Raw genomic sequence first — 14624 nt, forward strand, 5'->3', positions numbered from 1 at the left:
TTGAACCATGAAGCAACGACTGAGATGTGACATCCTGCTATTCCTTTTTCAAAGCTCATTCTACTTCATTGATGCTCTTGAGAGCATTTTTCTTACTTTACTTCCATCTTTTCATTTTACTGCCCAAAAACATGGAAACAAATTTCAAGAAAGAAAATAGCGCAACAATAGATCCATCTAGTAGAACATAGCAGTAGTATGACCGGAAATTCAATTCGGCTCCCAGGTGCGTATGCTCCCTCTACCAACAAAACATATTTTGAAGTGTGGAAAAATTTTGACAAAAAATTCTACATGTACATCTCCATAATATATGTGTATGCGTCAAGTTTCACGAAAAAATAATATTTTTTGTGGCCTATGTAAAAAAGTGAAAACTTATCCTGTGAAAAGCATTGTTTTCAGCACTGAATTTTGTCTTTTTTACACACGTCACATGATAAGTTCATTTTTTATGAAACGACTTTGTGAGCGTGTAGCACGTGAAGATGTACGTGTGGATTTTTTGTTTCAATTTTTTTGAAATTTAAAATACATGTAACATGCATTTCAAAATATAGGGAGCATATGCTCTCATGTTCCAAAACACCACTCCCGAGTCTACACTACTTAAAAAGGAGGAAGGTGTTCCTTATTCTGCCAACCAGCAATACGTCAAACGTTTGGTCGTCGCTTCGTCGAGCGTCGTTGGCGCACAAATGGGCCGAGCCCAACAAATCTCGCGCTACCTCTGTCATCCTTCATCCACCCGCATCGTCAACGCCTCTCTATCCTCTCCCAGTCTCCCTCCCTCTACACACCACAGATCCGTTCCTCGCTGCCACCGCTTGAATTCCGGACACATGCCCCGCGCATGGAGGCGGCCATGTCGAGACCCTTCACCTGGCTGCGACGTCCTCCACGAGATTCGTGAACACCGCAGCGTCTCCTCGCACCGATTACTCCTACGTGGGTTTCGTGGCCGCCGCCTCCATGCGCCTCAAGCTCTGCGACGAGACCGGATCCAGGGTCGTGAGCGACCACGATGCTGCGTTCGTCGCCGACCACGATGTTGCGGACCCGGTGGCTATGCTGGAGTACAGGGAGCACCTGCTGTGGGAGGCGTGGATCCAGAGGCGTGGATCCAGATCGAGATGGCCACCGTGTTGAGGGCATCGCTCGCGGCGCATCCCAGGTTCGTCGACCAGTACCTCGAGTCAACTAGCAGCGTCAGCTGGGGCAAGGACCACCTCCCGCCCGACCTGCGTGGTACAACTCCCATCCGAATCCTCCAGTTAAAAATAGTAGAATTCTTGTGAAACGGATTGAATTTCTCTTCAGCTTCCAAATACGGACCATGTTGCAATCCAGAATCACGTTTTACCCCAATCAACCAATCATCTTTTTGTCGATGCAGCGGAGCAGGAGATTAGCCAATTGTAGTTTGAATCGGACCAGGTTGCCGTCATCGGTGTGGCTGCAGAGTGGAGGATCTAAACCATGATGGACTGGTGCCACAGCGGTTGACCTCCTTGACAGCTGTTCGAGTTCTTGGGCGTCACTACTTGCCATAATACGCGGGAAAGTAACCCATTTCCTATAATTTTCTGCTGTATTCTCAAGTCCTTTGTACACATGTTTCTACATGATACCTATGGCCAACCGAATCAGTTTTTTGTTTCTGACGTAGATGCTTTTGATCTAATATCTTGTTTCTTCTAATTTGTTACACACCATAGGTATGAGGACTAAATTCTAAATTCCATGCACCAATTTTTCTAATTTTGTCAAAATCATGTATGATAGAGTTTATAATCTTTTCTTGGTTAGATCTGGTAGTTCCGTATTATTCACACTTCTCAATTTCCAGCAAATATCTGAGGCTAACTTTTTTTCCCCTCTTACTGCAGGTTAGTTCGAACAATGGGTTACACTGTTGTTTTTTCTGATAGTGCTCCTACATGGATACTTCAAGATTGCTGCAATTCTCAGAAACACTGGAGAAGGGCCTAGAGAAAATGATGGACTTAAAAAATAGATTTGGTGGCATGATAACTCAGGTATTCTTTGATCTTATAAAATTTCATCTTATTAGCAAACTACGATTGTTGTTGATTTGAACATGCATGACCATTCCTCACCCATTGCTTTATTGCTGATGTTAAGCAACCTTTTGGGAATTCAGGGGCCATCTGATACTTAAATTTCTTATGTTGTGTCCCTTTCAATATTTTTCCTATAAAATTTTGACGGACAGGTGAACTTTGGATCCTTCTTTCTTGTGCTGTGAAACACGAAATGGATATAGCAGGAGCTGAAATTGCATTAGACTCTGCGCTAGCATTACAACACCTGGACTTCTTTATTGCAGGAGATACTTGAGATAAAGAAATTATTCTACTTCCATTATAATGATTGTATTTAGCCTGCATGCAAGAGATAAATTTGCATTGTTGTATCTTGTCAACCATCATCAGTAATTGGACCTCGGTGGCACACTTCCTACATAGAAACTACAGAGCAAATGAATGATCAGTAAGAAATCATAAACCAGTAGGGTAAAGAAGAGACAAAATTAGTTCTTATATACCTTGGAAGGCTCTCCTCAATTACTATTGGTTTAATAGCTTATAAAATTCATCCTAGGTGCATCACCCAAGAAATTCTCAGTGAATTTCAACCTTGCTTGTAGAAAAGTTGTCAAGGGAATATTATTGCAGCCTGCTTATCTATACACAATAGGATATGAATATATAGATAAGTCAATTGTAAACAGAATAAAACACATACTTAGAACACACCACAATAACCTTAGTCTTTCAAGTTTTACACATCATCCGCTTCCACCATCTGCACCGTACCTACTCTTATTGTATTTTTGTCTTTTTCACAGAACATAAGGAGTTGATGGGCATGGTGTGATCAGCGACACAAAGAGGAATATGCATGCCAATGCTTCCCTTGGTTAGCATACATTGAATTTCCAGTTCTTTTCACTTTCATATTTATCTGTTGTTTTGGTGGTACACTGCAATATGTATCTAACTTCTTTGAATTTTCGGCTTTGAGCTGCCTCATGTTATTTCACTGTATTTCCGCACACTTAGATGTAATATAGTTTTACTGGATCTAAATAAGAAAGTAATTGTTCTAATGAGGGAGAAACATTTTTTTATAGCAGCTGAACGTGCATGAGCACATCAGCCAATCACCTGACATCATCAACTTACTCCACAAATACATTCAAAATTTGAAGCTGAGATTGTGTCCCGTGTGGCAGAGAAATGGAGAAAAATAATAGGGGTACAATGTGACACGGGATTTACTTAAATGTGGTAAAATGTAACATAACTTCTTAAATGTTGTAAAGTAGGGTCACAAGTAACTTCGTATGCGGTAAAGTATATCATGTAAATTTGATCATCATGCAATATGTTGCCGTACTCAGAAATAAGATGTGATTGTTTAAAGGATTTATTTTGGATTTCTATTGCTTTACAAACGTATTGTAACAATATGATAGATTTAGTGATGGTGTTTGTCTTTAAAAAAAAGCACCAACCTGGAAACATATAATTGTGTCTGTTTTGTTATGCTTTATCCATGATTGAGTTAATATACTTGTAAAAAGACACGGGTGCATTCTTTATTGCCATTTTCTAGCAAATAAACTATCCTGAATATTTTGTCAAAAATATGCACATGTGATTAAGGTATATGCCTGCAAATTATGTGGGTACTTTACATGTAAAGTGCAATGTGTATGTAAGAGGTATTTGCTGGAAACAAAAATTGTGTGTATATCGAGATATTTTATGCACAAAAAGTTTAAGAAAAAGAGTAAATGTTTTGTGGCTTGTGCAAATAAGATGTTTTTATGCTCTAATATGGCTATTCACAAGATTTTTGTTTTACCTTTTTTACACACGCTACAAAAATCTTCTTTTGTGGGAAACTTTATGTGCAATGTTTAGATTTTGAAATGTGTTTTTTTATGTTTTTTTATACTGGATGCTTCTACAACTAGGAGTAAGAGACCTCCAGTGATAAAATTTGTATTCACAAGAGGTGATATGTACTCTCTTATTTAGTGTAAATAACTTAAATATTTATGCTCCGGTTGCGATGTATAGTGTACATATTTATTGCTACTTTTACTAGGTGGATCAAGATAATGCAAGTGGTTGAGTATCGCCGCGGCGCCGAAGATGGAGGTAGACTTGAGAGATAGAAGAATGTGTTAAAGGTGGTATAAACATTTTCAAAGTTTCCCTTGAGATCAAAAAATGTACATGGCGAAGCGATCGGGGTCAAAAGCCATGGCCTCTCCCTGGTTGCTGCCGTCACATCTGTCTGTCTTCAAACCCAATACATCCATGCAAGTATTAGTTAACAACATATGTTCGCACGGGTGCAGCGAGAGCGGAGGTCGAGCCATGGACGCGGTGGTGGAGATCTTGGCGAGATTGCACCTCTCGCCCTGGCCGCCTTCGTCGACTTGCCGTGGTCCAGCGCCGCCACAAGGTGCTCCTCCCTTACGGGGTTGTCATGATCCATTATATGCAACTGTGGAGTGGCCCAGGTGGAGTGGATTTGGATTCTACATTAGTGGTACTAGGGATCTGAGGATTGAAGAAGATGAATCTTCTTGAGATTGAAGTATATCACCTTTTCTAGATATATCTATATTAGCATCAAGTAATATGAATTAGAGGGAATATCAATTTAGTGCAAATTCATGCTTAATGGAGAATTTTATTTCAGTGAAGTTATTCATGCTTAATCAGTTTCATACTTGAGAGGAGATGCTCTCAAGTATATATATATATTTATATATATTTATTGGAGACTCAAATCATATTTATATATATTTATTGGAGACTCAAATCATATGTATATATTTTTTTAAAGCTGGCAACCTAGCCCTTTAGTAGACGAGTTTGTGCTTTGGATTATTTGATAGTGATTTAGCACTACAAGATTTGAACCCTGTTAAATTTGTGAACCTGACTGACATGACCAAGGCTAAATATAAGCCTAACAAAGGTGGGCGAGTTAAAAAATATGGTGGGCGATATTTTGACTTATAACAGAGGTACTGACAAAGACTAAAAGCTGAAATCGACGAGAAGAGAGAAACGACGATATGCAGTTTCTTGTGATGTTATAAAAAAATGTTGATTTTGCATGGGACATGCCAAAAATCTTTGCCCCGAGAATAATGTCTCATTTAATCACCTTTCCACAAATCACCTTCCCACAAATCTCGCTCCAGAAATTGACGATAGCCCAACACCTGGATTTTTAGTAAAGCATCTCATTTAATGAACTCCTAAATTTCGTTCATCAAAGCATCTCGGTACATATAGTTTCATTCATCAAACCCCTAAATTTCGTTCATCAGTTCAATGAGTAAATATTCAGTCAACAAATATCATTAAATCAACTCGCCCCAATAATATCTCGGTAGGCCGAAATTAACTCAACCCAGACATCAAGCTATGGTAATTAAAACGTTTTCCATAATCGCCCCGGGCATCACGCTATGGTAATGGTAATTAAAACATTGCCTATAATTATGAGAGGCAAGGAGTCATATTAACGGTACCCTTAACCATGGTTGGGGCAAGAGATCTCGTGTATCTGGAGTTGAACCTGCCCAATTTTTTAAAAAATATCAAGGGACGTCACAAGGTAGATCATTAGAGAAGTTCAGGGTATGTAATCGCACCTCTAATACAAGCTGATGCACCATCACCCTCCCTCAGTCATGCTTTTTCTGGAATACTTTTGAAGAATTAGAGAATGTAACTACGAGTAGCAGAGATACATAGATTTTGCAATGGTAAATACATCAGTAGAGCAATATGGTCTTGGCAAAAATATTCGTATAGAATAAAATTACGTATACTGGTGTCATGAGAGAAAGATCTTCCATTATGTACAACTGCAGCTATCACACTTTGATGTATAGTATATGTGCATAGTACTGGAGATGATAGAAAAAAAACGCAACCAACCCAGGCACTAGCACCCGTTGGCATTTTTATAGAAGAAAACTCCCGAGCACCCGTCGAACCCAAGGTTCGAACCCGGGTGGGCAGTGTGCGCTCCCGCACGCCTAGAACAAATTGTGTTTTCATTAAATTTAAGTTGGCCAACTAAACATCTGTTATTATATGTACTGTAGATTTGAATTTTCTATCTTTTGAATTTGCTATCATTTTTTTGAATTTTCATATGTGTGTTGTGAATTATATATATACATTGAGAAATAAAATTTGAGAACCCGTGGCAACGCACGGGTATTTGTACTAGTATGACAAAAGTAGCTTACGTGCTGCCACATCATCTCGCATCTATGATCTCTTAGTTCAGTGCGATACATGGCCATATGATACGCATGATTCGTTGTGCCCTTGAGTGGCACACCGGCTATATTTTTTCCCGTTTATCCAATGAGATCTGATAGTATAGAATTAAAAAAGCAAATACGAATAATCAATATCATATACCTAGGTCCTAAATACGGTAAACCTGAATGCGTTTTAGCTTCCATGCCTAAATTTGTGTGGCTAAGCCTACGATAAGTATTGTGTGTGATGAACCAGCAATCTTATGCAAAAGCAGATATACATCCCTATTATACGAAGAGTCCATATTATATGATGATGATCTTCAGGTTGTGATGATTTGTGAATAATAACAACTATGGAAATACTGGAGAAATAAAATCAGATCGACCGAAATGAAATCCAATCCGTGTAATATCTCTTGGCCAGTTGGCCTGCCTTGACTGCCAAGGTAAAATCCAAATATAGTGGCCAGTACATAAAAGGCTGTTTTCTACAGATAAGGAAAATCCTGGAAACAAAATCCAGCTGATTTCTCGCCGTGTACTCCTACGCTTTTGTCCCCCGCCAGAGAATAAATACTGTACACGACACCACCACCAGAGGAGGAATTTGTTTTTCGACGGATCAAATAACAGATTGAAAACAAAATCCACAACCCTAAAGCCTGCCATGACGCGGGACGGCGTGCCACCGGCGGCGCCGCCCGGCGGCGGCGGCGGCGGGGACGGGCCGAGGCGGTGCTCGCAGTGCGGGAACCACGGGCACAACACGCGCACGTGCACGGCGCGCCCACCCGTGAAGCTCTTCGGCGTGCGCATCGGCGACAAGCCACCGATCAGGAAGAGCGCCAGCATGGGTAACCTCGCGCAGCTCGCGGAGTGTAGCGGCGGCGCCAGGGCCGAGGGGTACGGCTCCGAGGGAGACGACGACAAACCCCACCACCGGAAGCGAGGTGAAATTTTGTTTTTCTCTCTCTCTCTCGCGCTCTCCCCTGTTTAGCCTACGAGGCGATCAGATTTTGCTTGTGTACGGAGGTGTAGTCTCTGTCGTGTAAACATGTTGTTTGTTCTTGGGATGTACTGTTTGATAGTAACCAGATGAGAAGTTGTTGTGTGCGAATATTTGGTTTGATGTAAAGGTGCAATCTTGCTGATGGCAAGTGTAAAGATTTGATCTTGCTGTGCTGATTGAAGTTGTTTTCTGAAATTCCATAGAAAGTACTCCTTTTAATGTGTTCGGTTCGGTGGCAATTGGCCAATCTGGAAGATTAGCAAATCTTGCCGTGCTGGTTGTGAATTCGGTATTAGGTTTGATCAGATTGCATGATTAGCTCAGGCTAATAACAGATTGTGGTCCCACTTCTTTTTCCAGACGCAGATTGTATTACCACTTACAAATGGGGAATTTTCACCTTAGGCGCACAGCCTAACGCAAGGCATGTGCTAACATTGGTTAACCACAACCATAATTGTAGCTTAGAATTTTGACAGGGCTCTTGTTTGAACTATTTTAATAAATATGGTTCCTGTGGTGACTTGTAACTGTATTTGGGTAGATATAGATTTTGGAACAGTTCTGAACTTGTATTTCTATTCTGCTGTTGCAATTCAAGCTTGTGTACTTATCACTTAATTGAAATTGATTTGTTGCAACCCACAAATGAAACTCTGAACGTGGGTTTATCATCTTTTCATAACATAACAGGTACAACTTCACGAATGATACATTACAGACACTGAATTATTTTGTCATTTACTAAGTATATCCAATTTGTATGAAACCATTTTCTTTTGTTTGGTGACAGGCGAGTCATGGTCAGAAGAGGAGCACAAAAATTTTCTTCTTGGATTGAAGAATTTAGGGAAAGGTGATTGGCGTGGCATATCCCGTAATTACGTTGGTTCGAGGACACCTACTCAAGTTGCTAGCCATGCTCAGAAGTATTTCATTCGCCAAACAAATAATAATAGAAGAAAGAGAAGATCAAGCCTCTTCGATATGGTTATTGATGATGTGAGCATCTCTCCTTACCTCTTTATGACTGCATCGATCACGTGTTGTGATCAAGTCAAGCTGCTTGCACTCACCTAAACTTGTTAGGATATACATTAAAAAAATTATGCATGCTTACATTTTGACCAGAGGAGGTGTTTGTCTTACTCTTTGTTCCTGTTGACCCTTCATCTATGTACCAATTTGCTTTTTTTTTTTGTTTTGTTTTAATCAGTCTGGTGATCTGCCACTCTCCCGTTCATCATCACAAGAGATACCACTCTCTCGGTCATCGTCACAAGACGTAGAAGAGTATGTAGATGATCTGCGGCCTGCTAATGCTCTTGTGATCCCGCCCGCTCCTGTTCCTGTGCTGACATCTGTTTCAGTTCCACCACCGGTGGCAGTAATGGCACCACCTGCTCCCGTGCCTGTGCTAACTTATACATCAGCTCCACCACCAGTTCCAGCAATGGCACATCATCCTGAGGGCAGTCAGTGGGTTGGTTCAAGTTTGAATGCTGGAGAAGCAGGCATGGTGATGCCACAAGTCATATCCCCCTATGGTTACCCAATGATGTTTCCTCCGCCTCATTATGCTCAAGCATTTTATCCAGTTCCATACTATGGTTATGCTCCTATGTTCTATGGGCCACCAGGTATAATGCAAGCATCGTCACCAGGTACAGTACAAGCATCTCATGAGCCTGTCAGGCCTGTGGCCGTCCACTCAAGACCTCCTGTAAACGTTGAAGACCTGTACAGCATGTCCGAACTCAACCTGAAAGGTGACTCAAGTACCAATGGTGTCAACCCAAAGTCACCGTTGCCACCAAAACCAAATGGGCGACCCGAAAGGCAATCTGCATTCCATGGAACAGGGCCTGGAAACGGCTCATCAAACGGACTAATCCCTGCAAAGTGATTCCGCAGCTAGACCTTCCTTTTGTATGTAACCCTTAGATATGATAGAAAAATCATAATAGCTTATGCTGCTAAAGCGGTATTATGGTACATGGGAAATGTTTTTGACTGCTCATAGCTTTCTTCGAGCTTATTGGTCTGTTCTCTAAGTAATTTTACTGTAGTTTGTCTCTGTTCGTGTTTTTCTCCATTTATTTGCCTAAATTCATGTCAATTCTCATTCACGATAATGAATTGGATTATTCTGTATCGTTGCACTAGCATTTCTGCACAGATTTTTTGCATTCTGAGTATAAATCTCAGTCTACCTCTATACCAGCCTATCCAGGGCACTCTTTCTTTGTATAGGATTTCCTTCATGTTCTCATTCATGCATTCAATACCAGCTACATGCATGTATCAGAGATTTCAAAACTAAAACACCTTTTTTCTTTCCTTCTGGAGTACTCACGTGCAAACACCGTCTTTTAAAAATGCACCCAAAGTTTGCACATGGTAGGTGAATCATTCATGAGCGTTGACGTGTTGTCCTACAGCTTGTGTTTGCTTTCATAAGTATGAATCCATGCTTTCTTATTTTTGGAATACATAGTAGCAAGACTAGGAAGAACCTCTTCTAGGGTATGCAGAATGGTCAAGCCATGAAATAAATCAGCTAGGAACCGGAGGCATAGTGAATTCTAGATGGAGTTCACAAAGGATGGTCACTTGAGGCATTGAACATACAAGTAGGCACAAGTGAATATGAAGAAATATCAGCATTGTATGTTGTCTCAAACTGTCTCGTTTCTTCCCGCATGGAAACAATATGTGGTGCTCAAGCATAGTTAAGATCAGCTAAGCTAAAATTCAAGGAGACTTGCCAAGATGAAGCACTTCAGTTGAATAACTCAGAGCAATAACTAGCAGGTGTGGCTCCATATAGTAGAAGGAAATAATTTAGGAGGAGCAACAATTATCCGTTGGCAGTATTACAATTATGACCCTTATGCATCTCTCTATTCGTAATAGAAGCATTGGCATTGAAGATGCATCAAAAGATTGTGTATGGCTGGTGGATTAGTTAAGAAGCGTATCAACTTCTATAATGCAAACAAATACAGTTGGAAATATTTGATGACAGATCTACTAATGTTGAGTTGATAGTGTGGATGTAGAAACTTTTGTTTTCTATAAACACGGCTGAATTCACGAAACCATGACTTAGGACAGAAGGTATTCATCTATTCTGGGAACTCTTGTGGATGCTTTAGAAACAAAAATACACATATTTCTTCTAAGTATGAAGCATCCCCATGCATGCTTTCTTTTTGACAAACTACATATACGTTTGGTAGGTGAATCATTTATGAGTGATGAGTATGTCCTACATCAACATATCTTCAGGAGTCCTCATGTATAAAGCAGCCTTATAAGTATATGAGATACACATAGAGGTAAGACCGGGAAGATATGCTAATCGTGTACAAGTACTGTAGGAAACATGCACCGGTCATATGGTAAACAATGTGAGCCGGTAAAGGGAGCAAGTTAGGAATGGAAGGCATAAGGAAGTCTAGTGTGCAATCCGGTCTGCCCACTATGCAACGCTGAAAACAGCCATGTATTTGTTCACCACTTGTGTCTTGTCGATACAAGTTTGAGATCTGGTTCTTCATAAGATGGACATCAACCTCCGGCACCGCTTGATGTCCTGCTGATGCTACTGATCTACTCCAATGGTGGTCGGATGGAACGGTTGGCCTCCAAAAGGAGCCTAGGAGATCTCAAGACCCGTCGGATGAAGTTACCAAACAGTGAAACTCGAAAAAGCAGCTTCTCCTGCATAATAGCTTAGCAGCTTTTCCTTCACAGCCAGCGAGCTAGCTACAACCCAAACAAACATGCCCTAAATCTTTCACTGCTAGTTTCTTTAGGCCGCCTAAAATAGATGGCCTGCTGTTTGTAATCTGGGTTCTTCCTATCCAATCTTCCTATCCAAGCTAAAGGTTGTAATTTTGTACTTGGTTCGTTTCCTCTTCTTCTATCTATATAAATGAATGGAGTGCTGACTGAAAAGAAAATTCTAGTGTGTAGTTCACAGAAGACGATAGGGTGTACCAACAAGATATGGAGATACAGAACTAGGCTGCCTAACTTGCTTTCTTCTTGCCTCTTCACCATGGTGTTTGGAAGCAAATGCTGACAGTGGGAAGCTTCCGACAGAGACGGCACTGACGGCCGCAGCTGCCTCTCTCTCCGACTGGTGCATCTCTAGCTTTAGCCATTTTCTGGCAAGCTTCACAAGCACTAGAACACGCTTGTCCTCCTGATCTGGTGGTCGTTAATTATGAAAGGAACGGAACGCGTGATTTTCAACATTTCTGCCGTTCAATTGTTGGTGAGGCCACTCTCTGGAGTCTGGAGTCTGGACTCTGGACTCGGGCAAGAGGGCTATCAGAAGCGCCGGAGATGATCATCATCGTCACAAGCACAAGAGTACCCAGATGATGTGCGGCCCTCTTGTGATCCCGCCCACTCCCGTTCCTGTGCTAACCTCTGTTTCAGTTCCACCTCCCATGCTAGTAAAGGCACCACCTACTTCGGTCCCTATGCATCAGCTACATCGCCAATTCGAGCAATGGCGCATCAACCTGAGGGCAATCAGTTGGTTGGTTCAAGTTTGTATACTAGAGAAAGCAGGGATCGTGATCACGCTATACTTTGCTTACCCAATGATGTTTCCTTCGCCTCATTGTGCCACAACATTTTATCCAGTTTTGAACTAGGGCTATGCTCCTATGTTCTATGGGCCACCAGGTATAGTGTGCAAGCATCATCACCAGGTATAGTACAAGCATCATATGAGCCTGTTAGGCCTGTGGCCGTCCACTTAGGACCTCCGGTAAAATTAGAAGACTTGTACAACATGTCAGAATTCAACCTGAATGTTACTCAAGTACCAATGGTGTTGCGCCAAAGTCGCCGTTGCCTCCAAAACCAAATGGGGGCCAGAAAGGCAAATCTGCTTTCCATGTAACAGGGCTTGCAAACGGCTGATCAAACGGACTTATCCCGGCAAAGTGATTCCTCTGCTAGACTTTTGATGTGTATGCACGTCCAGCTTCCGCCGGGGTTCTCCACGCCGGACCACCCGGTTCCGGGAGCCGGAACACCGTTCTCGAGCTGCCACCGCGAGTACTTGACGACAGTGCCTCCGCGGGTGCTCAGCACCACCATCCTCGTCCACCTCGACTCTTCCTTGTTCATCAGACCGGCTCCGGCATCGCGCAAGCGCTGGACCAGCCGCGACGACGACGGCTTCTTCGACGACGACGACGACATCACCAGGACCGACGAGGAGATCCACTCCTGGACGCACGGGGTGCCTGATGATGTTTGGCACCGCACGCTGGAGGCGGCCTCATCTGGAGCGGCCGCCCGACAGCACCGCCCCCGACCACGCAACGGTGGTGGGCGCCGCCGCGCGCTGACGCCGGTAGGGTTCCGCGAGGTGCCGCTACCAGTGCTCCAGCGCTCTGTCCCTGACGTCCAGACGGCGACCGCCGTTGGTCCTAACGGCGCGCCGGGAGAGCCCACCTCCACTAAGCTCGTCACCCCATGTGCCCTGGCAGGTACGACAACTGACTTGCAGGTCATCACGGAGGCTCTGCCCATGCCTCTGCCTGTGGGCATGCGTGGACGCGATGCAAGCGCGGTCAACGGTTGCGCGGGCTCTGCGACGCCCGTGCCGTCGCCTCCTGCTTCCGGATGTGCCACACACCAACGCCATGAGGACAGCAGGGGTGCTACCCTGCATGGCCTTCCTCTCTCGGCCATGGAGGGACCAGAAGGGCTGCAGCGAGGTACGGGGCCACAAGAGGTGGTCACGCTCCTCCATGCTGGCGGTGCTGACCTGCCCGTCATGGAGGGCAGCACGGTGCAGCTGTTGACGCCTGCACCTGCACCTGCAGCCACCACCGTGCATGTCCTGGAGGAGCCCACTGCAACAACTGCCAGCTTGGAGCGGCTGGTGGACCCAGAGATGCCACAGGGCCAACCCCTCGGCCAGGAAGTCGTTGGGCCGCATGCACACGGCCCAGCCCAGAGGAGCACCGCTGAGCTCTTGGACGACCTACGCCAGCCCGTCACGCCTGGCCTGATCCCCTCCCCAGGATCCCTGCACACCCCACCACCGCGCCCCAACCGCACCTCCAGGAAATCCACCACCGCCACTCGCCGGAGCCACCGTGTGCAAAACCTGTGCCACAAGCAGTCAGTGACCGGCGGAGGGAACCAAACCTTGAAGCTCGCCCGCAAGCTCATCATCTCCAAGCGCGGACTCGCCATCGCGGAGCGGGGCGACGAAGCGGAGGAGGACGCCCTCAGCAACTACGAGGAGGCGCTCGACGAGCCCCTCTCGCCGGCCCAGATAGGGGCGCTCACCGCCCTCGCCAAGGGGGCCTGCAGGAGGACCAGGTCCACCGCTTTTGCAGCACCATCCGCCACGCCGCTGCTGCCTCCGACCCAGTAAGCAGGGGAGTCAGTCCTAGTCGACTTTGTATCATCATGAGTTACAATTTCTTAGTCTGGAATGTGAGAGGCCTCAACGATGTAGCCCGCAGGGGAGTAGTATGTGCTGTAATTCGCAACTGCAATGCCACAGTAGTCTGTATCCAGGAAACCAAGTTACAGAGCATCAATTTGGAGATTGTTCGTCAGTGTTGCGGCCCTCGATTCTCTGAATTCAGTTTTGCCCCAGCAGATGGAACCAGAGGAGGCATCCTGATCGCCTGGCAGCCCAATGAGTTTCAGCTAATCTCCGACTTTATCTCGCCCTGGTCCGTGGCCGTCCATGGCACCCTCGCAAGCACAGGGGACAACATCAACCTCATTTCTGTGTACGGGCCGCAGCTTGATGCCGAAAAAGTCGTTTTCCTTCAGTCTCTCAGAGACCGGATAGCCACTGACATGCCACCAGCCATTGCCACCATCGTAGCGGGAGATTTCAACCTGATTGCCCAAGCAAGTGATAAGAACAACCGCAACATCAACCGCCGTAACATGGCAGCGTTTCGCAACTTCATCAACGACCTCCAGCTCAAAGACCTATACCTGCATGGAAGATGATATACTTGGAGCAATGAGCAGCAAGCCGCCACCATGGTCAAGCTGGACCGTATCCTATACAATCAAGATTGGGAAGCCGCCTTCCCAAACTGCATGCTGCAAGCCCTCTCGTCAGAAATCTCAGACCACTGTCCCATGCTCCTTAGCACAGACGCCGGATTCAGGCCAATGCGTCGCTTCAGGTTCGAGAATGTGTGGGTGGCCAGGGATGATTTCATGGAAGTAGTATCGCAGAATTGGACTTCCTCGCCGCATCACGTTGAC

At 44.5% G+C, this 14624-nt stretch overlaps 1 protein-coding gene, 1 long non-coding RNA gene and 1 pseudogene across 7 annotated transcripts; all 3 read left to right on the top strand.

Annotated features, from left to right (window-relative positions):
• Positions 1-721: 721 nt before the first annotated feature.
• LOC124690173 lies at positions 722-4834 on the top strand. 6 transcript variants are annotated; one of them, XR_006998758.1, is made up of 5 exons: positions 724-1248; positions 1397-2039; positions 2873-2943; positions 4141-4225; positions 4397-4834. It is a non-coding gene; the product is annotated as an uncharacterized LOC124690173 (long non-coding RNA). The 6 variants fall into 6 exon arrangements; XR_006998757.1 differs by having other exon boundaries at positions 722-1248; positions 2873-4225; XR_006998760.1 differs by having other exon boundaries at positions 4007-4834.
• Positions 4835-6968: 2134 nt separating this feature from the next.
• Positions 6969-9421, top strand: LOC124690196 (transcription factor MYBS3-like). Its single transcript, XM_047223618.1, has 3 exons — positions 6969-7287; positions 8140-8348; positions 8563-9421. The coding sequence occupies exons 1-3, from the start codon at positions 7005-7007 to the stop codon at positions 9250-9252; spliced, it is 1182 nt and encodes a 393-aa protein (XP_047079574.1). The 5' UTR covers positions 6969-7004; the 3' UTR covers positions 9253-9421.
• Positions 9422-10969: 1548 nt separating this feature from the next.
• On the top strand, positions 10970-12317 carry LOC124655008 (annotated as a pseudogene).
• The last annotated feature ends 2307 nt before the right edge of the window (positions 12318-14624 follow it).

This window comes from Lolium rigidum, chromosome 1, assembly GCF_022539505.1.
Source record: "Lolium rigidum isolate FL_2022 chromosome 1, APGP_CSIRO_Lrig_0.1, whole genome shotgun sequence".
Classification (NCBI taxonomy): Eukaryota; Viridiplantae; Streptophyta; class Magnoliopsida; order Poales; family Poaceae; genus Lolium; species Lolium rigidum.

What these genes read in the sequence shown, in the direction of transcription:
- LOC124690196 (XM_047223618.1), top strand. Translation starts at nt 7,005, where the DNA reads ATGACGCGGGACGGCGTGCCACCGGCGGCGCCGCCCGGCGGCGGCGGC. An exon ending in ACCCCACCACCGGAAGCGAG is followed by an intron (nt 7,288 to 8,139) that starts GTGAAATTTTGT and finishes GTTTGGTGACAG; the next exon opens with GCGAGTCATGGTCAGAAGAG. An exon ending in TCGATATGGTTATTGATGAT is followed by an intron (nt 8,349 to 8,562) that starts GTGAGCATCTCT and finishes TGTTTTAATCAG; the next exon opens with TCTGGTGATCTGCCACTCTC.